Here is a 22725-nt window from a genome sequence, read left to right on the forward strand (position 1 = left end):
ATCTTACTCCAACACACACTTGCACATTAAATTAAATAAAATAATCAAAGTTCAACAACTCAATCTACAAAAAAAATGAAGATGCAGTCTCTTTGAAAAAGTTGGTAAGACATCATACTCCTTGGTCACTTTCAAGAAAGTTATATAAGTGTCTGTTTATTTGTCTATTTAACATCTATTGTCCACATTTTCTTATTCAGTTTAATTTCTTATCATAGGTGATACTTTCTTATTATGTACTGCAGAAAACATTTTAGAGTGCACATAAAGTGTTTACTCAAAAGATTCCAATGTTCTTCTTTTTAACTGTCAACAGTTTCACTACAAGCATCTGATATAATCCTTCATGGCCAGTGCAGAACCAAGGAACAATATTGTAAAATAAAATACACATGTGAATTTTCCACAGCATGTGTACTTCTGTATCAACAATTATGACTCAGGGAACAAAGACTTGCCAAAAGGGCTTACACCAGATTCAAATATTGAGGTCTATATCTATCTACAGCATGGTATCTGTGAGAGCAGGCAACCTGCGGAAGAAATTGACTAGTGGTGCTGGTGTCTTGCCCCTAAGCTTAGGGTGCCTCATTAGGTAAAGTCCAGATACAATGAACAACAACTTTAGTGGTGTGACATACAACACTATGGCAGTGATAAGGCACACCACCATGAATATGGCAGTGGCACGTGGATCCCTCCAATTCAGAAGAGCATGGACTCTTTCTCCTTGAGTTGCTATCTGTCCAACAACACTTTGAACCCTCCCTGCTAAACTTCTCAACCTGTCATATCTCCAACGAACTATATCTGAACTCTTTGTGGTTGGAAAAGAGTCCATCTCCTCATCAAACTCCTCAGAACTTGTTATATCAGCACATGAGAGCTTAGGATCCATGTGAGGAGGGTATCTTGCACGGAACCTCCACTTCCACATCCCTATCACAAACATGTAGAGGAATATTGTCGGTAGAATGAGTTCTGGGAGACACACAAACATTGTGTACAGAATGTGCACCAGCACTGTCACAAAAGAGTTCTTCCATTTGGCTATTTCTCCAAACCAACTTCCAACTGCAAATAGGAAGGAAAACACGTCCCTCAGACGGTTGAAGTTGGCCTTGCTCCGCCGCATGCTCCACAGGTGAGAGTTTGTGTCTGACATGTACTCAACCACTTCCTTTCTAAGAGGGGGTTCTGCCCTGCCTAGTCTAGCTGCCACAATGCGCACAGCCTGGACTCTCAGTCTTTCCTGGTCAACAATGCTAAGGGGCTTTGTGTAGTGCATTTTTGGCAAATGGGGTTTGAAATATAAACCAATCATGTTAACCATTGAGTTGCATGAGAAACGTATGGCCAAGTACACATCACCGTTCTTCTTGAGACCAGAGTTTTGCAGCGATAATAGTGGATATGAGTGAGTGTAAACGCGGTCAGTTTCTAGTGTTGAGATCCTTATCCGAACCTTCCCAATCCTAGAATCGTTGTTACTATTTGAAGAATTGTGAATCTGAGCATTGTCAAATACCCCCAAGGTGAGAACTGTTGCTGTATCATAAACTTCCCAAGTGTACTGCTCATGGAACTTTGGGTTTAGATTGTTAACAACGGTTCTAGTGCGCACCCATTTATGGCCATACTTTGCCACACAGTATGTATCTGATGTTCCCCTTCCATCCCTACTTTTGGGTGGTAACAACACATCAGCATTCAAAATACCAAGTTCCAAGACTCCAATTGGCTTCTTCCAAAGCTGCCTTGTGGATGGCCTCAGATCACTACTGTAATAAGTTGACTCGTCTAGCACATGGTATCCACCATCAAGAAAGGCAACGACATGGATTCTGCTGAAGAACTTGTCCTTATCCTTCTCTTTCTCCTTCATTTTCCCTTGCTCCTCCATAGCATGTGACATGGATTTTTCAAGAAGAAACCAATCACCACGGATAGGCCTATCATCAACGCGCTTATCAATTTTGCTTATCGGAAGAACAACATTGCCTATAGTCTCATCCTTGCCACCGACGCGATCTTCAACTGTAAAGACCAAAGACTCTTCAAAAGGTTCAGCAACAACAAACAACGCATCATGATTCCACTGCGGGTTCACGCCCCTAATTATCTTTGTCTTGGAAATCTGGATTCCAATTTGTACCTTAACACTGACATCTGGAAGTTTAGACTTGTCAGATGAAACTAAGTCCTGTGCCTGTTCCACTTTGACGCGTACATACCATAATTTTGGGGACATGTAAACTTTTGATCGAATCTGAGAGTAGTTTGATATAGTGCTTCCATCAGGGGTGACTACTGCATCAGAATGCCAAGCATCTTGAAAAGCTTCATCAGCTTGTGTGCCTCTCCAAACAGCCAGCATCAACTCCCCTCTCTTTTCTCCATTCTTTTTTTCAATCCTATACCACTGGGGAGCCAATGGACTATCAGGTGGAATACGTTTAGGAATTTCATGCATGTCAAACCACACGCTTCCCACAAAATCATCTGATATCCGATCCTTGTCTTTGACTGAAACTTCTAGAATAGAGGATTGCTGATTCTCCTCGGCAAAGGCAAACACCTTGTTCCATTCAGGGTTTTGGTTTTTTTCAAAGTGATTGGTAGTTCCTTTAAAATTTCCAATCTTGACCTCTACATAAGGGTCAAGGCTACCTGTGAGATCCATTGAAGGAAGGTCACGGGCTTTTACAACTCTTACAAAAAGGTATTTCATAGATTCAACAAGGTCATAGCTGCTGGATGTGGCTGGCTTGCTCCCGCGAAGGACCCTTCCACCAACAACTTTGCCCCCTCCAAGAGTAGGGCTTATTTCTTTCACTCCATACTCTTGTGCACCTGCAAATGCTTGAACAACTTTTGGAGGAGCCTGTGAGGATTTCATCTCATGAATCCCAAAGGTCACACTTGGCTTGGCATCTGCTGCAGGCTTTGACTGCTGTTTTTGTTCCTTACTTGATTTTGCTATGTTATGAAAAGTGTGCCTTGACTCAGTTTTCTTTCTAGACACGTTCTTGGGGATTGAGTTTGTAAATGATACTGGAGGTGGTGTTTGATCTTGTGTTACATCTTGGACTATATCGACAAAGGATTGCACAGCAGGAAGAGGGTTTGACGCTCTTATAGAAGGATCATCTGTAACAAAAACCTTCAAACCAATCTCTCCTTTGGAGCGGGAAAAAATGCTTTTCTTTTCCAGAGGGTAGTGCAAAAGAGCAGCATCTGAATACGTAACAAATGAGGTTCCAGTGAGCCTGACCTTCCCAAGTAGTATTTTGGAGGCATTGCTTTTGTTGTAGTGGAAGATACAGGCATCAAGAGTGAGGCTTGGTAACTTGCTTGGATCAGTAATTGTGAAGTAAAAGCTTTCATTCCACACAGGACTCAGATCTTTATATTTAGTTTCTGTCCGAAATCTCTGGCCATCAAAGTGAAGTTCCACAAAAGTGCTAGATGAACCTTGCCCATCTTTGGGAACAAGGTCATGAGCATTCACAACTTCTACTCCTAGCTTGAGGTTGTCCATTGCCAATGAGTAGCTGCCAGTAAAAGTCTGACGGATACAAGATATACTGATTAATACCAGAGGAAAGAAAAACCAGTTAGGTTCAATATTAATATTATAAGGCATCAATTACAAATTCCAATAGATATTGTATATAAAGAAATCAGAGTTTTACTGCCTACAGTATGAATACTGGAGGGACAAATGAACATCCTAGTTTTTGTTATGTATCAGGCAGTGCATAGGTTACCAAGTGTCAGTTTCAAATTCAGTGGAATAATGGATTTTGATCTAGCATGTTGGCTTAATGAAAGAGGTTAAATGCTCAGAGGAATCATCATAAAGTAAACATGCTAATTGCTTACTGAGAGATGTACTCAAATTATCCTAGTTTGACTCTTACATATATCTGTGAAATGGTCACTTTTTATTTTATTTTATTTTATCTTCTTTCTGTAGCAGTAATAGTTAGAAATCCTGTGAAAGCATAAACTACCCCCAGTCTAAAAAGTTCATATCATATCTAAACTAGGAAGGAAAAAACAACACAGTTATGAATTACTATTATTCCGTTTTGCAATCATAAACAGGAAGCAAAGATGGAAAGACATAACAAAAAGAAGGAAAGGGAAAATTATCGTGAAAAGCAAGTAAACTTAATAAGGCACATTAAAAAGAGTCAAGATTCTAAAAGTATCAACCAAACAATCCCTCAACTGTCTTCTCCGCGACCAAAAAGCAATTTCAGAATAAAAAATAACCCTTTTGTTATATACTTATTACAGAACACTAAAAGACACACTCCTTGTATGTTGATCTCGATACAGGGGATTGAGACAAGAAGCTTCAAAAACATTCCGAAGATTCATTAACTCCAAACGTGGAACTAAACTAGTCCCTTGTGTTCTACTCTAGTTTTAGCCTTCTAACTGAAAACAAACACAAATTTTCAAAATTTAAAAAAAAGTAAAAAGTGGTGATTAGTGAAGCAGAGAAGGTGCTTTTGTGAAGACCTAAAAAATTCCATTGAACCTTTGCAAAATAAAATCTGTTTTACTCATTTTCTGTAAACACAGAAGGCTTTGACTAGTCTCTCAATGACAACAATCCCACCCCTTAACATCCAAAAGCTCAAACTTTTTTTACTCTCACATTTATATTCCTTCTGACACAATCTTATTCGAGGCACGATCATATACTAAAAGTGGATACTTTATCAGAGATTCAAGCTATGAAGATTATGTAACAACAGCCAAAAGCCAGAAACATACTCTCACTAGACACAAAACCCAACTAGAAATCAACAGAATGTTCCACACACCCAGAATGAAAAAGAGAAAGAAACGCACCTGGGTGTTTTAAGTAAGAGCTGAAAGAAAGAAAAACCAGGCTTTTGGGTGGTTGGAAAAAACAGAGATAACAGAGCAAAGACGAAGGCAGAGACTTTAAAAAACAAGGGAAAAGGCTAAGGAAGTGACTTCTGGGATGGTTCGCACGTTAAATGGAGAAAGTCGTTGAAAACGAGTGAAATTGGAAACATGGACGAGGCAATTGAATTTGTCTAATGTCTTTTATATTTGCTGAGACAGAGAAAGAGAGAGAGAACGCAATGGTAAGAACCGTCGTCTGTTTCAGTTTGTTCTGTTGTTTAAGACAACCTTCTTCTTCCTTTCAGTTTCTCTCTCCCTCCCCCTGTCTTACACGTGTCCAACTTATTTCTTTATTCAAATTATTATTACTGTTAATATACTATTTCTTGTTATTTTATATTCACATTAAATAAATAGTTATATGCTTCAAACCAACATGTTTTTGTTTGAGATTATTTTTTAAATCATATTTTTAATAATAATTTTGTAGTCTTTATAAAAAAGATTCTTCAAATTTTATCCCTAAAATATCTAAGATAGACGATTGCTTTTACGTAATAATTTTATTGGAGATGTTATGGTGACTTCACATTGCGTTTCTTTTATTTTAAAAAATTAAAATTAATAATGGTGGTTAAATAAAATATAGCGAGTGGTTTGTAATACATTTCTGTATTAAAATATATGTATAGTTATTTTTAGTATTTATATATTTTATTTTTTAATAATTTATAAATATAATTAAGAGTAAAGTAGTATAAAATATGTATAAAAAATATTTTTATATATTGTTATAATTTTATTTCATTCTTTTATTAAAAAGATATTTTGTTTCCTTAATGCAAAAATCTGCATCTACCATTGTCTTCAAGTAGTTATAAGTTTTTAATAACATAAAATCAAATGAGTACCATGTCGTATTTATCCTTAGACACATGAAAGAAATTTATATCTTTAAAGTAAAAAATATTTATCTACATTAAAATAGAAAAAGATCAAAAATATATAAAAAAACTACAATAAGTAAAACATATTTTATTCTTTTATTAAAAAGTAGCATTAGTTTCCATTTTTTGAGAGATGAAAAAAGAGAAGCATTTTCCAAGAACTAAAACTAAAATTGTTGATAGTATACCAAAAAAATCATTAATAAATTAATTTTAAAGATAAAAAATAATTAGTTATTATTGACTAAGTTAGATATTATTTTAGAAATTAAAAAAAAATATTCTATTTAAAAAAATTATTAATAAAAAATTATAAATTAGTTTTTAAATTGATATCTAATTAGTTATCAAGGTTTTAACAATCAATTAATATAAATTCTAAAGTTGATAGTTAAAAACTTGATTGCTAATTAAATATCAATTTAAAAATTAATTTAAAATTTTTATCAATAAAAAACTATTTTAAATACCAATAATTTTTGTAATTTTTAAAATATATTTAATTTAGTTAATATATATAATGTTTATTTTTTTATTTTTTTTAAATTAGTTTTTATTTAATAATTTTCTTTGTAGTAGTGATATATATAGAAATCAAACACATTTTATGTTTAAAAAATATTTTGATGCTAATAAATTAATTTTTTTGAATAACTTAAACTGAATAACCTCTCAATTTATTAATATAGCACAACACTATGTCTTTTCATGTAGTAGTGTTGACTCTTTATATGCATAAATTGTTTTTGTTTGGTTTATCAAAAGTTTTTGTTTAATTTTCTGTGTTATATTCGTACTTGTAAAAAATAATCCTACCATAAATATATTAGTAGAAGTGAAGTGAAGTTAGCAAGAGTGATATAATAAGAGTTGGTCAAAGATAAACTTCTTAATTAGCATGCTGGACAATGGATTATATTTAAAGAATATTCAATTAAAAAAAATATACCTAAATTTGAAGTTGCTTTCATAAGTTTGTCTTTATATAGAAAATAATAATGATATAAATGTAGGTGGAGTCAACAATACATAGGGTCAATTTTGTGTTGATTTGATTTAAATTGAATTTAAATATTATTTTTGTGCAAGTTTTTTAATGAAAGATTGTTAAAATGAAAACTTATACGAAGAAATTGATTAAGTTTTTTAGACATTAATAATTACTAAAATCAATAATTACCTGTTTTAGCATAATAAAAAAAAGGTAATAAAGTAACTAAAAATGAGTTGAAATTTCGTATAAACAGCATACACAATGATCTTCCCTTCAAAGGTTAAAAACAAAAAATATATTACTTATACAATAATATTTTTTTTATCTCTCATCTAATCACATCATTTTTTTTTTAATTTTAACCATTTTTCTTAACTTACTATATTCGTTGGTTTTGTAATTTCACCCAAAAATAATAAAATACTTTTAAAATATTCTTACAATTTTTTATTCTTGGTAGTCGAATTTTCACAGAAAATATGCTTTTTTCTATTTTTAAATCTCTAATTACATCCTTTTCTTTGATGACATTTTCTATATAGTTATCAAATAAAAATACTGATTGTGTATTTAATTTCTTAGGTAAAATTTCAGATCTAAATTTTGTATATAGAAAGAGTTATAGAATTATCTCCATTATATATACTTGTAACCTTAACTAAAAACTAAAAACAGTAACTATAATTTGCAAATTTATAATATATAGCTCAAGTCTTCTTCCTCTTTTTCATTATTCGGAAATACGCGTTTTTAAAACATTAGGTAAGAACCAAAATATTTATTTTTATAAAAAACGATTTTTTTTCACTAAAAAAAACACACTATTAGTATTAAGAGCAATCAAATTTAAAAATAACAAATATTCTATCACTATTTTAAGTTAGATATTATTTTATAATTAAAATATTAGTAATTAATTTTAGATATTAATTTAAAAATTATTTTATAAACTTTTATTAATAATAGAAATTACTTTAAATATCATTAATATTTTACTTATAAAATATATCTAAATTAATTAATATAATAATTAATTATTTTGATTCTAAAATTCATTTTTATTTAATGATTTTCAACACTTTTCCTAATTTCTAATACTATCCCAACCACAATTTTTTAAAGAAAATTTACTTATTTATTTCTTAATCAAGTTAACATTTATTGGTATATATATGTATATATGGAAATGATTAAGTTATGAATATTAAAAGTTTTGTCGTTTTTTAAAAATCCAAATATAAAATTACATATTATAAACTTTATAATATAAGTTAGGTACCATATTCTTAATCGTGCTAAACGAAAAGTCAAAGTACACCCTAAGTCTTATAGTTTGTCCATTAGCCTTCAAATACATGACAATTTCCTTTAATAGTCTTCGGATTTAAATTAAAGAAAAGGAAATAAAGATAATGTCGATGAAATATCTTAAAAAATTAATGAAAATTTCGTCGAAAACCATGAAAAGATGAAGATTGATGTGGCTTTTTGTCTCCAAGTAACTAAACAAAGACTTAAGCAAAATACTTGCTTCCCTCTTTTAGACTTTATTTTAGTTTTTTTTAACTCTTAATTACACCAACCATCCATGGATTAACACTAAAAATTTATAATAATTAATTCAGCTTTCGTACGTTTAATAAAATGGTTGCATGCTGCATGGTATGCAAAATAATTGGTTAATGACGACTATATATATAATTTCAATTTTTAAAATTTTAATACATAATAAAATCTCAGTTGTTTTCCTCCACAAGTTACATAGAATATAGTACAATAAAAACTTGATAACATTGACTCAAATTATTGCTGCAATTTGTTATGGATAAATATTGTGTGAATAGAAAATCTCACAAAAGCCAGTTGTGTGCAACTTCTATTAAATCAATGTAATAAGTCAACCCTTTGGTGAAAAATATGCAATTCTTGTGAAAATGATATCAGAATAATAAATGAATTTCACAAAATTAAAAAAAAAAGTTCCTTTAGGTACAGGGTCTATTTTGCTCAATTGATATTTTCTATAAACACAGTGAGGGAATAAAAAATTAGTCAACCAGGTTTGGTAGTTTTAATCAATGTTTAAACTGAACATTGTAAGTAAAAAAAAATGATATAGAGACTCCATTAAAATGATCACTCAGATTTTTTAATAAAGATTAAATAAATATTTCAAACCAATAACACTTATTAAAATAAAGCAGAAGAAATACACAAAGACATTAAAGTAGACTTAGATATATTTTTATGTTTGAGAAATTATTATATAATTCGAGATTATATATTATATATCCATATTTCCATCGATCTTTATATTTGAAGTAATTGTATTTTTTACTCTCTGGAAAAAAATTAATAAAGTTCAGAGAAGATTACTTTGGATCATTAATTTTGAACCATATTATAATTCCTTTTTTTCATAATACTGTGTAATTAAATTGGAATTTTAGGCTAATATTGTATGCAGATTCTTAACACATGTATACAAATATGATTAAGATAAAACTCTTGATTGGACAATACCAAAAAATATTTAAGAAATATATTGAAAGTTTTGCATATATTTTAACTTCTGGATTTGCATTACCCTATTCAACACCATACTTAATATCATTGCACATGTTTTGGTTGTTCCTCCTAATGGGCCAGTAGTGGTGTCCATGGTTCCAAGCTTCTTGTAAAGAAATTATAATTTATAGGTTCTATGAACAAGGTCATGGACTCACATGCTAATATATACTTCTCACTCACACACCAAAGAGATTTGCAGGATATGTACCAGAAAGTTTCATTTTATGTTTAGCTTGTTCACTAGTTGAGTTTATAATATTTTATACCTTTGATTTGCTGATAAATATAATCATTGGCTGCACGTTTGTATCAATCTTGAGAATGAAAAACAGTGAGTGAATTCAATGTCAGCAGTGAACAGTTAAGAATAACAGCACAAGAACATTACAGACTTGGCATAGCTGATGGTGTTATTCCTGTAAGAACTTTGATACTTTGCTGTGCTTCCCTTCTAATGTGATTTGCTTTGTTATCTTTGAGAATTCTGTTTGCATTTCATAGTCATAACTTTTTGGTGTTTTCAAATAATGGGGAACAGGGATGTTACCAGCATGCTCTTTAAAGTACACTTTTTAATTATTGATTCACTATATCTCTTAAGATTTTTTTATGTAAACACAGAAGTTCTTAAAAATCTCAAATGTAGGCCATATTAGTCCTTTTCAAGGGCTAGTGTATACTATAATGTACCACCCTAAATTTCTCAAGGAAAAAAATTATGTTGAAAAGAATCTGGTTAGCTTTTTCCTTTTAAATAATGTTGTTATAATTGTGATATACATGTAGGAACCACTGGGTGGTGCATGCTGATCCTGCATGGACTTCTCAACAAATCAAGCATGCAATCATTGAGGCCATGGAGGTACTTAACAGTTGCCTATGTTTATTGACTCACTTCATTCTTCCATTGCCCCCACTTCAACTTGGTACGTGTGAGAGGATGTTGCTTTTGATCTCTCTATCAATTCCCTAGCTATCTACCACTCAACCAACACTGGAAATTTCCACAGGAGTTGAGAAAAATGGATACAGAAGAGTTGCTACACCACAGATATCTCAAGTTTCGGTCAATTGGACGCTTCCAAGAAGGAATACCTGTGGAACTAGAGAGCATATGAGGTAAACTCATCCAAGATTAGTGACATTGAGTGAGAGATCCAAAGTCTCAAGAGGAAAATTTTAGAAGCAAAGGGACCACCCGAATCTAGTTTATTCTCAAAGGAAGCAATTCAAAAGCTTGTGAATGATGCAGACCAGGAGATAACTAAAGCAATCATTCCAATGGGGTTAGCCGAAAAAGTTCAATATGTGAAGATGAAATCCTCCTCAAACCAACCCCTTATAGAGGAGAAGGTGGAGAAAGTAATGCAAGAAATAAAGACCAAAATTTCTCAGCCAGGGCTTATCTTGGATTGAAACAGAAGCTTCAGAAACTAGCTTCTGAGTTACAAACGAATGTTTCTTCTCTTAAACAAGGAGATCTCACAGTTACTGAATTTTTCACAAAGCAGATCTCACAATTACTGATTTTTTCACCTAGGCTTATATGGGATGAACTTGATAGCTTTAGACCAGATTCTATATGTGTCTGCATCACCAAATATTCATGTACTGTTCTTTCAACCATTGGCACAACGTACACAATTTGGAAGTAATGCACATACCATTAGTGTGTGCTATAGAAACATGGATTTCCTCCTGGATATCAATTTCAAAACAATGTTGTCAACAACATTGATGTTGTTAATGAAATTGCTAATGATTCAACTCAGTAAAGTGCTGCAGGAACTCAGTATGTTCGTTTATCTCAACAATAATATCAAGCTTTTATGTCTTTTTTACAACAGTCAAATAATGGAAGAAGTTCTGGGTCTGCACAAATCAATCAAATAGGATCAAAAATAATTTTCCTTTCTCCCACACACACTGGAAAAAGCAATGAGAATCTTTACCTAACTGATGTATTGTACAAACATGAATTTACATACAATATGATTTCTATATCTAAATTTGTATCTTCTTATAAATATAGACTCATTTTCTGCCCCACTTCTTGCACCATCCAAGATATGAAAACCAACAAGAGGAATGGTATGATTATATTAATGTTGGCTTATATACTCTTAATGTAAATGCTCCTCAAGTTTGTTGTGTGAATTCTGTTGTTGTTACTCCACATTGTACTGTTAAAAAACATTGATCTTTTGACAGGTTATATTTTTTTTAAAACCTATATAGTCAAACAAGAGTTACAACTCTCCTTATGTCTCATGAAAGAATAAAAAGCTTCCACAACCAACACAATCTCTTTCAGAGCCAAAACAGAACTAATCAAAGAAGTAAATTTTTCCTATGCTACCTCTGAACATGCGTTGTGCCAATTATCATACTTAATTTCATTTTTTATTTCCTTTTCAATTGACTAAACATATTATATGACAATCAAAGTCATCGAATAGAACCTGTACTACCGGATGGCCGAGAGGCCGAATGGTCGACAAGGCCGAATAAACCTAAGAACAAACAATAAACATATGATTAACTGTAATTAAATCAGTTTAGTTATAAACTATGATTAAGGCACAATTGGACCCTCGTCTGAAATCCAAGAGTAGACCCATAACACTTGAGGTCCATCCCAAAATTATAAATACTAGAGGAGACCTAGCGTCAAAGGTAATCTTTCCCTCTTAACTCATCGGCATATTGTACTCAGACTAACTTGAGCATCGGAGCGCCTTCGCAGGTACCCCACCCCGCCGTTCTTGAAGAATGACTTGCAAGACAGAGAGACGTCTAACACAGGAGCCGCGAGGACAAAAAGACGGAAGTTACAAAAGTCATTATGAGAGGAACCCGACCTTATTTTCTTTTATGGTGTGTTAGCTTTTGGTTGAAAGTTCTCAAATCACAATCTAAACAAAAATTATGGATATGCTTTTTGTCCAAATCATTATTTGAAGTTTTTCAAACAAAAAGCCAAATATATGGTAATCTTATCCACAACCACTGTTCCAAACCACCCTCAATTTCTGCCAAATATCAATTACTTTTCTTTACAATAACATAAAAGCAAACCAATAATACAAATTCATAATGATTTGTCACTTTTAGTACTGAAATCATTCACACCCAAAATTATTACTCTTTATTTTTATTTAACAGTGTAATGAAATTAAAATGTAGAAATAATGGAATGAAGATAATATTAAGTATTTGGTTGAATAAAAATAAAATAAGATCAGTTAATGTTATCTATTTTTATTAACATTTTAGTTTTCTTCGACTAAATATTTTTAATTTCTCTTTATTCACCTTTTAAATTTTTATTTATTCATTTTTTTCTTTATACTGAATAGACCTAACTTGCTTTAGTTCTTCTTGAATTCAGTGATTTTAATTTGATATACCAAAGGAAGAATTCTTGAGAAAAAGGGAAAAAAGATTATTTCTCAAAAAAGAAAAAATAATGATTACCAAACACGTCATCATTAGATTTGAAAACATCACTTGGATTGTAACATGATAAGTGTTTTCATTTTCTTTTGGGGTGGGCCCCACCCTTCACTAAAAAAAATGCAAAATAAGAAAAATATATTAAAATTTATTGTACTTAGTCGTGTTATTTAGATATATTATTTACGCTTATAAGCGAATAAAGAATTTTGGTTTCTGCGTTAAGGATCTACAAAACGCAATTAAAAAAAGAACAAAAAAATCAAAAGGAATAAAAAACAGTGCATTTATAATAATTTTGTCGAATAAATTAAGGAATTATGGGCTTATTGATTCTCAATACAAAATTCAAATTATCAAAGAAGTTAAAAAAATGCAAATAAAAATTCTCAAAAATCCAATCATATGCCAACAAATTCACATGGATAACAGATTTAAGCATATTAATTAAATGATTTAATTGTTGACTATATATATAAAGTTTTTCAGGATGGAAAAAATTAATTTGAATTGAATTATTTATGTGTTCAAATAAATTAATCTCTAATTTTCTTTTAAATTACATATTTAAATATGAGAGAGAAATTGGAACAATATATATCAATAAAAAAAATAAAAGATCCATACAAATAAGTAATTAACTAAAAATAGTAATAACTATTTTTTAATATAATTTTTAAATATATTTATTGTTATTATCTCTAGGTTTATGAGGAAGGTTTTACTACGTACATTCTTAATTTATATGACTGAGTAGATTTACGTTAACAGAAAATAAAAACGAAAGAGTTGATTTAATTTATTAACAACATTCTTAATCTTAGGATTAAAATATGTTTTTTTTTAAAGTTCAAGTTTGTCTCACTCGAATTTATTGGTGTATCATAAGTTTGACGCATTTAAAATATTTATTTTTCCAAAATTTTCAAAGCATATTTTTTCTTAAAAACCACAAAATCATGTTATTTTTGGATTGGATAACTTTTACACCTCAAGTATCCAAAAATCTTTTATTTAAAATTATTAAACAAATCATTGTTTTAGTTGGGAAACACTCTTTAATAATTGTATGTGATAACAATGTCGTTCATACATATATTTGTATATTATTGGGAAGAATGATGATAAAATGAATTATGATTAATATATTGTACAAATCCAAATTATTGGATAATATTTCGAAAATGTTAAAATCGTGATAAATGACTTTAAAGAAAATTTATAAAAAATGTCATTTTGTTAATAGGAGAGAAAGTGTGTAAATTGTTGTGTATCCTAAGATAGTTAAACAAGCTTTAGAGATATTAATTTTAGTGTTATATGTTTTTTTAAGAGTCTAATTCATTAATAATGATGTTTGATTTGCTTGTTGAAAACTAAATCAACTCCCAAGTACCACTAATTTGAATGACACATTTTATAATTTTTCACTAGTTGTTATTTTGAGTTATAATAAAGATAAACGAGTATAATGTATGATGAAAATTGAACTAAAATTAATATAGTGGAGATATAAATTAATTTGTAACTTTTTGAATAACAATATGTCAATCATTTTTAGAGTTGACTAAATCGAGTAATGTAGATAGTGTTGAAATATTAAGTATAACATCTATTATATTACTATCGGTTAAAAATGAGTTTCGTACTATAATATCAACAAAATATTGAAATCATGAAAAGTCTTTCAGGAGAAGAATATATATTCATCGTCTTTTGTAAAAATATGTAATTCGAAAAGTGTATCATTATCTAGGTCAATGAATGTTTCCTCTTCGAACTTATTATTCTTGAAAAATATATGTTTGTGGGGATAAAGAAATACTATGGTGAATTTTTCACAATAAAAATAGAAAAAATAACTTTTTTGACTCACCAATTATTTGAATTTATTTATTAAAAAATGAAATAAAAATAATAATTTAAAGTATTATAATTTTTTTTATATTATGTTATTTACATAATTAAGTTGTTTTAAAATACATGTTTAAAAAAACAAGAAAAATCTCTAACTCATCCTATAGAAGGACATACCAATGTCCTTAACCCATCAAGATCATTCCACCATCTCAACCAATTCTTTCAAGGGAGAAGATAGGGTGGAGTGGACTATTTTGTCATCCATTAACAAACCAGATGCACCTTTTTGTCTTATATGAATTCTACACATACTTATGCACATTTTTTTTTATAATATTATATCAAAAACTCATGCATTATGAAGTCTTCAAAAACATGCAAACTCATTTCTAATAACATTTTGAACTATCATCTCATCAATTAACAAAGGAAGAAACAAAGGAAATAATAGATTATAGACAAAAAAATGTGAAAAAAATTCAGAAAATAAAAACATATTTGTTTGCCTAATATGAGTATGACATTCCTATTCTTATTTACTAAATTTAATATCACCCTTTAATTTTTTCTACACTTGACAAAATATATTTTAATGATATTTCGTGTATTTGTGACCATTACCTCATTTTGGTGGTTGAAGAGGTGAGAATAAATTTCTCTACCAAAAAAGTCTCCATTTTTTTTATTCAAATTGAATTCCAAGGGAAATATTAATCATAAAAAGATTAATAGCATAATTATATTATTTAATATTATAGGCATTATTGAATATATTTAAAGTTTATCATAATTGTTAATAACTAATTGAATATCATTTATAATTATTGAATAAACTCTACTGTAAAATCAAACATTAATAATTAATAAAACATATTATGAAAGCAACAAATGCATATCAAAATAAAGGTTTGAGATTGGAATTGTAATTTTATTCTAAATTTACATATATATTACCTTAATGATGAAAAAAATGCCTAAAAAATTATAGTGTGAAACCATGTCTTTGTTGTTATTAAAAAAGAAGAAGGAATGTCTCTTACAAGAGAAGAATGATCCATGATTCCACAATCCTTAATATATTGAAGAAAGATGATAAAGAAAATTCAAAGTGTGAAAGTGAAATGCTTGTACTTAATAAATGGAGAGAAAGAGGGGCCATGAAGCAATTATCAGAAATCCCATTTTGACGCCCTAATTTCACAAAATCAAATTTCATTGATTTCATTCACAACACAAAAGAAATTCAAAGAAAGCCACACTCTTTCTTCCTCTCTTCTTCCTCCATTTCCTCTCCACCTTCATCAAATCTCTGCCTCCAATCAAATCAACCCCTCTAACTGCTGTAGATCTGTACAAATTCTTGCTCTAAATTTCAACCTAACCCTACCCAATTTTTTTTGGGTCCTTGTATGATACCCTGAGAAATTCCCGATTTTCCCCCTCAGATTTTGTTAGTCTAGGCACCAATCGCAACCCCATTCCGAGAATTCGCCGTAGACAAACGGGGTTACGAATCCAGCGACCCTCGAGAAACCCTAGCTTCGTGCGATATAGAGTGTAGCAGCATCTTGTACATTGTTTTTACGTAGAAATTTTTGGTTTTTAGATCGGAGGGATGAACAATAGAGATAGAGAAAGGTACCCACCTGGGATGGGGTTAGGAAGAGGGTTGAACTCGAACCCTGGGTTTCAACCGAGGCCACATCAGCAACATCAATATGTGCAGAGGCACATGGTGCAGCACCATCATCCGCAGCAGTATCAACAGAACCACCACCATCAGCAACAACATCAACAGCATCATCAGCAGCATCAGCATCAGCAGCAACAGCAACAACAACAACAGCAACAGTGGTTGAGAAGGAACCAGTTAGGTGGTGGGACCGACACCAACGTTGTCGAGGAGGTTGAGAAGACTGTACAGTCTGAAGCCGTTGACCCAAGGTCTTTTTTGACCTTATTGTTTTTTAGTTTTTGTGTCTCAGTGTCTTTTTATTTAAATTGGGACTTTGTCAGATTAATTTCTTGAAATTAGGAAGTTTTTTTATAATGGTTCATCGCTGCGATTTAGGCAGCAATGTCATGGGTTTTGAACTCTCATGTGACCCTACTGTGACTGCATTTGTCTGCAATTTCTTGATGTTGCCACTGAAATCGCTTAAAAACATTGAAAATCACGTTGTGTGTTGGACAGACACGTGTGTCGTGATGGGATTAATGAAGGATGTTGGATCTGTTGAGCTTTCTGGGGTTGGAATGGGTAAGGTTTTGTGGCATGAGACATTTTCAATGGTTAGTTAGTTGTGTGGGTGAGTGGTTGCCTGTGTGTGTCTGTTGTGGTGTGTAAGAGGATGAGTAACTATTGGAGGAAAGCCTATCTTCTCATGTGGGAGATGTGTAGTTATTGTGGTCTCTTTGTAGTTCTGAGAGTTTTAGAGATTTTTTTTTTCTTTATTGTAATGGTGAAAATAATCCGTCTACAAACAACGTGGTTTAAATAGTTTGGGTTGCTAAAGGGTGGAAATTCTTGGAATTCTTCTTTTGTTTTCTTCTATGTATGGAGATCCTGTTGTTTTATGCTAGGGAATCGGGATTTTTTGTGTAATCATGGATTTTGGAAGATTATGTAATTTATATTATTAATGGTTGTTGGAACTCAAATTTTAGCTGTAAAACTAAATCCCTATTTGCGGTTTTCTGAGGTTCTGATTTTTTTCTTAATAAACTCTTTGTCTGACATGATCACTAATATTTACATTGATTTCTGTTGTGTATTTATGTTTAAATTCAAAGTGAGCTGATAATGTCTAATTGTCCACTATGGGAGCCTAGTTCCTTGGTGTTGCAAATATATTATGGCACTACAGATGTTTGCTCAATTTTGAGAATGGGAAAGTGAAAAGTTCGAAAATGACATGTTAAGTTCAAATATATTACCTGTAGACAAAGCTATTACACTGGTTCTTGCCTAAGGAAATAATTGTTCTAATTTTATCCTCAATTGATTTCATTTGTCAGTTCACAAGATTGGAAGGCAAGACTAAATATCCCTGCACCTGATACACGCTACAAAACAGAGGTATGGTTATGAAAATTATAAACGATTAATCTTGTGGTTGAAGTTGTTGACTGTATGAAATATGCATTATGCTTTAGTCATGTGTTTTGTTTCAGAGATCCTTGGGGTGGTACACTTTATTTGTGATGTTTCTAATTCCATACTATTTTATTTTTATTTATTTGTGAGTTGAAAATTTTAGTTAATATATTAGAATTTTTTGTTGAGCTGATTCTCACATAGGTGATAGCTGGCATTTTGTTGATCAACGTATTATTTAGTACCATATACTCTATTATTTAGGCATTTGAGATTGACATTTTTCATTTATTTGGACAATTAAATTTCCGAATCTCAATCATAATCATACTTTGTTGCAATTCTAGTGATATAGGAAATGTACTCAGATTCTACTCCTTGTAAGTTGTAACCAGTTCAGTATCATTTACTTTTGTTAGGAGGTTTAATTTTGTTTGATGAAATTGAATTTTATTCTAAATTAAATGCTAGATGTATCAGTGTGGTTATAATTTTACTTGATAATATTATAATTTTGTATCTATTTGAAGGTCTAATTAGATGTTATCATCCATGAGTTATTTGTTAAACTTTTTTATTTTATGTGATTAAATACTATTAACTTTATATTGTAGCATTTCTGTCAGTCTTGAGCTTTATTCATTGTTTTTCTCAGGATGTGACAGCAACTAAAGGCAATGAATTTGAGGATTACTTTTTGAAGCGTGAGCTGCTTATGGGAATATACGAGAAGGGTTTTGAAAGGCCATCTCCTATCCAAGAGGAAAGCATTCCGATTGCTCTTACTGGTAGTGACATTCTTGCTAGGGCTAAAAATGGAACAGGCAAAACAGCTGCATTTTGTATTCCTGCATTGGAAAAAATTGACCAGGATAATAATGTTATTCAAGGTTTGACCTCTACTTACATTAAGTATTTTACAGAAATCTCAGAAATATAATTGAAATCATTATGTTTGTTGTTCTTAGTTTGTTAGCCTTTCTTGTAGCCGGCTGCTTGTTGGCCTCACTAAGCAGTGTTTTCTTATTAAAACTGAGATATGCGGAGAGAGAAGTAACTGATATATATGATTGTTGATAGGGAAGGTCCTACTAGTTTAGTAACATTCTTTCCTAGTATTTACTTAAACAAGCTTGATGTAATATTGTTATTTTAATTTCCTTATCTTCTTTCAGCATTTTGTCCATACTACATAAAGATATTAATTGCCCATCTCTTTGATTTTTTTAAGTGTTTTTTTATGAAGCCACGTTTTTAAAAAAATTATAATAATTTTGTAGAAATCTAAAACTGAATGTTTTAGTGCTATTCTCTGAGGCTAGAGGTAGTATTTTTTAAAGCTTAAACAGTCAGCCCCAAATTCTTTGAGAATATGTTAAGTAATTTCTCTTAATTTTAACTAAGTTTTGAACATTTCTTTAAACAAAACTGTTTTTTAGTGGATAAGAAATATTCAATGAATGTATAAATTATGTGAAGGTACTCTAGTCTTTTGCATATCCTATAATTTCTCCTTGTATGTATATATTGATTGTTGTTTAACACGTGGCTGCAAAATTTGTGTTGTTGTCTTGTCCATGTGCATATAGGTTTTGGTGCTGAAGTTTGAAAATAGTATATCTTTGGCTGCGTTGTTGTTGATGCATGATTCATTTATTATGTTATTTGTAGTTATTTAATGTCTATTATATTTTTGAATGAAAATTACTTTAGAATCTACTTATGTCTTGATCATTGCCTTTGTTATATTCTGTCATGCAGTTGTAATATTGGTCCCAACTCGAGAGCTGGCTTTGCAAACATCCCAAGTGTGTAAAGAGCTTGGAAAACATTTGAAAATTCAAGTTATGGTTACAACAGGTGGTACCAGCCTAAAAGATGATATTATGCGTTTATATCAACCAGTTCATCTGCTAGTTGGAACTCCAGGAAGAATATTAGATCTTGCAAAGAAGGGTGTTTGCATTATGAAAGATTGCTCTATGCTTGTTATGGATGAGGTAGTTACATTTCTCTTAAAATTTACTAATTGATAAAGATACTTTAGGTAATTGATACTGTTTATTGCATTACAAAAGGGATTGAAGATGTGGGTAAGAGAGGATTGGATGGTGTTAAAAGAAGCAATGGATTTGTTTATTGTGACTCTGATTCATGTTATAAATATTTATCTTTTCCTTAGTTTCCTTTACATGTTCTGTCTCTGAAACTTTTAACATTAATTCCTCTGATATTCATACCGGTATTGATCAGAGGTTTCTGTTTTTTGGAGACTTTGGTACCTTTCTTCATTTACTCGATGAATTTGGTTGGAATGAAATGTTAGAATGTTTACTGGATGGTGATGTACAAAGAGATTGACTTGGTATATGTCATGTTTCTTGTTCTTAGCTTTCTTTGTTTCCTCTTGTACCCTGTAATTTCTGCACCAATAATGAATTCTTTGTTTATCAAACCAAAAAAATGACAATAATGAGGTTTTATATAATTTTCGCTCAGGCTGATAAGCTTCTCTCCCCAGAGTTCCAACCTTCAATAGAACAGCTGATTCAATTTCTTCCTGGAACCCGTCAAATTCTGATGTTTTCTGCTACATTTCCTGTTACTGTTAAGGATTTCAAAGATAGATATCTACGTAAGCCGTATGTTATTAACCTTATGGATGAGCTAACTCTGAAAGGTATTACACAATATTATGCATTTGTGGAAGAGAGGCAGAAAGTCCACTGCCTAAATACTCTTTTCTCTAAGGTAAATCCATGTCAAGATATTCTGTATTTTCTATATGCTATCTTTGAATATAGTAATAAGAGTAGTGTCTATTTCAGCTGCAAATAAACCAGTCAATCATTTTCTGCAATTCCGTGAATCGGGTTGAACTTCTTGCCAAGAAAATCACTGAACTTGGGTATTCGTGTTTCTATATTCATGCAAAGATGTTGCAAGACCACCGTAATAGAGTATTTCATGACTTCCGCAATGGTGCCTGCAGAAATCTTGTTTGTACTGGTATGTAACAGGCACTTTAGAACCCTTCTATAAATGTGCATACAGTCTTTCTTTTTATTCTGTTGATTGCTGCGCAATGCCTATCCAGCGAGATTTGACCTTTCCTATATGCAACCTTTAATGCCTTTTCATTATATTGTTTCCGAAATCAGTTTTGAATAGATGATGAATAATGACATACTTTGTATATTTGTTTGGTTAGTGTAATTCATTGATGCGCTGGTGGTATTCAGTAATATTTCATGCCACATGCCCTTAGTTAATTATATATGCATGGTGGCATTTGCTAGATTTTTTAATTTATTGTCCCTAATAATTATAACTATAACTTTTCATCTGTCTCCCTTGTTCTGAAACATTTTCAGATCTTTTCACAAGGGGAATAGACATCCAGGCAGTCAATGTTGTTATTAATTTTGATTTTCCGAAGAACTCGGAAACCTACCTACATAGGGTATGCTCAATTTCTGCTTTCTTCCTACTGCGATAATGGTTCTGTGTTCTTATGGATGTTTTGTTTTGTAGGTTGGTCGTTCAGGGAGGTTTGGGCACCTAGGTTTAGCGGTGAACTTGATCACCTATGAGGATCGCTTCAATTTGTAAGTATTTGTTAGATGTCACTTTCAGTCATAATTCCTAAAGATTTCTCATTAGTTTCCATTTATTTTTTCCAGATATAGAATTGAACAAGAACTTGGCACTGAAATAAAACAAATTCCGCCACACATTGATCAAGCAATTTATTGCCGGTGATTGATGGTAAATACCTTGATTGTATTCACAACTGCGGTGAGTAATAGGATTTTTTTTTTCATATTTATAATAGCCACTATTGTTCTTGATAAGGGTTGTGATCTTAAAAGTGAAAATGAATTTATATATTTTTGTATGCAAATAACCGTAAATAGATTTTGTGAACAATTAATCTTTTCCCTTCCCACTAATATAAGTTATGTCAAATTTTTTAGTAACTTATTCTCTGTCTCTTCTCTTTTCAATCTATTTTAATTTCTGTAAGAACTAAAATCAAATTTTAAACTTCAAAGAAAAACAGCTTTTGTTTTCTAATTTTGATTTAAGTATTAATTGTACTTTTGCACCTACTGTTTATTACTACTGCCCTTTATTGGAGCAAGAGGTTGCCGGGTGTTATATCATACCTCTAATTCTTTAACCTTGCCTATTTCTTCATTGCAGTAGAATTCAAATTATGCAGTTGCTTTTACTGATTTCTGTGCATGCATATATTTTTTACAGGTTGATGTGAGTGTTGGTGAAGCAGGTGTGAATACTTTGTATTAGGATGCACTATGAAAATAGGGGAATTGTGAGACCCTTTGTTGAATGTTTTTTGGTTAATTTCTGGCTTTGGAGAGCTCTTGAACACTATTATCAGGACTGTCTGAAAGCTTAATATGAGCTTTCAAATGTTACATAAATGCCGGGTCCCCAGGTTGGGTTTCCATGGTTTACATTTGCAGATGTGTTTGTTACAAAGTGTTGTAAGTCCAGAGTTTGCATTTCCTTAGTAATCCATTTAACTGTTTACTTAGGAATGTACCTTACTATGAAGACATCCCTATCTATTCTACAATAATATGCGGTTTCTTCTGCTCATATATTTGCAGTCACCAATGGTCTGCAATTAATAGGTTTTGGTATTGATGTGTTTTATGGACAGCACTGAACATGTTATAACACATTGGGGTTAGCAAAAGCCACACAGTTGAACAAAATCAAACGAATGGCTTAATTATAATGTTAAAGCATTTAAGCAGCTCCATCTTTTCACGAGATTGACTTCACAAGCAATTAGAAAAACCGAGTCTGTCAGCAATATAAGATAATGATTTTCAGGCACATTATCCGTGCAACTCCATTCCTTCTGCATCTTTATATAT

General features: G+C 31.4%; 2 protein-coding genes across 3 annotated transcripts; one reads left to right on the forward strand and one right to left on the reverse strand.

The window, feature by feature from the left end:
* Positions 1-272: 272 nt before the first annotated feature.
* LOC137825515 (multiple C2 domain and transmembrane region protein 5-like) lies at positions 273-5153 on the reverse strand. 2 transcript variants are annotated; one of them, XM_068631196.1, is made up of 2 exons: positions 4870-5153; positions 273-3587 (listed from the first exon to the last, which is right to left on the reverse strand). In XM_068631196.1, the coding sequence occupies exon 2, from the start codon at positions 3539-3541 to the stop codon at positions 503-505; it is 3039 nt and encodes a 1012-aa protein (XP_068487297.1). In that variant the 5' UTR covers positions 3542-3587; positions 4870-5153; the 3' UTR covers positions 273-502. The 2 variants fall into 2 exon arrangements, with proteins under 2 accessions (XP_068487297.1, XP_068487298.1); XM_068631197.1 differs by having other exon boundaries at positions 273-3568; positions 4870-5142.
* Positions 5154-15690: 10537 nt separating this feature from the next.
* LOC137827205 (DEAD-box ATP-dependent RNA helicase 8-like) lies at positions 15691-22441 on the forward strand. The gene is made up of 10 exons (XM_068633436.1): positions 15691-16662; positions 17737-17797; positions 18471-18705; positions 19577-19815; positions 20315-20566; positions 20644-20824; positions 21190-21278; positions 21350-21423; positions 21499-21613; positions 22082-22441. Exons 1-9 carry the CDS (start codon positions 16334-16336, stop codon positions 21575-21577), a joined length of 1539 nt encoding a protein of 512 aa, XP_068489537.1. The 5' UTR covers positions 15691-16333; the 3' UTR covers positions 21578-21613; positions 22082-22441.
* The last annotated feature ends 284 nt before the right edge of the window (positions 22442-22725 follow it).

Source organism: Phaseolus vulgaris, chromosome 8 (assembly GCF_000499845.2).
Source record: "Phaseolus vulgaris cultivar G19833 chromosome 8, P. vulgaris v2.0, whole genome shotgun sequence".
Classification (NCBI taxonomy): Eukaryota; Viridiplantae; Streptophyta; class Magnoliopsida; order Fabales; family Fabaceae; genus Phaseolus; species Phaseolus vulgaris.

Coding starts and splice junctions, on each gene's coding strand:
- LOC137827205 (XM_068633436.1), top strand. CDS start 16,334: ATGAACAATAGAGATAGAGAAAGGTACCCACCTGGGATGGGGTTAGGA. Junction 16,663..17,736: donor TCTGAAGCCGTTGACCCAAG/GTCTTTTTTGAC, acceptor TTCATTTGTCAG/TTCACAAGATTGGAAGGCAA. Junction 19,816..20,314: donor CTATGCTTGTTATGGATGAG/GTAGTTACATTT, acceptor ATTTTCGCTCAG/GCTGATAAGCTTCTCTCCCC.
- LOC137825515 (XM_068631196.1), bottom strand. CDS start 3,541: ATGGACAACCTCAAGCTAGGAGTAGAAGTTGTGAATGCTCATGACCTT.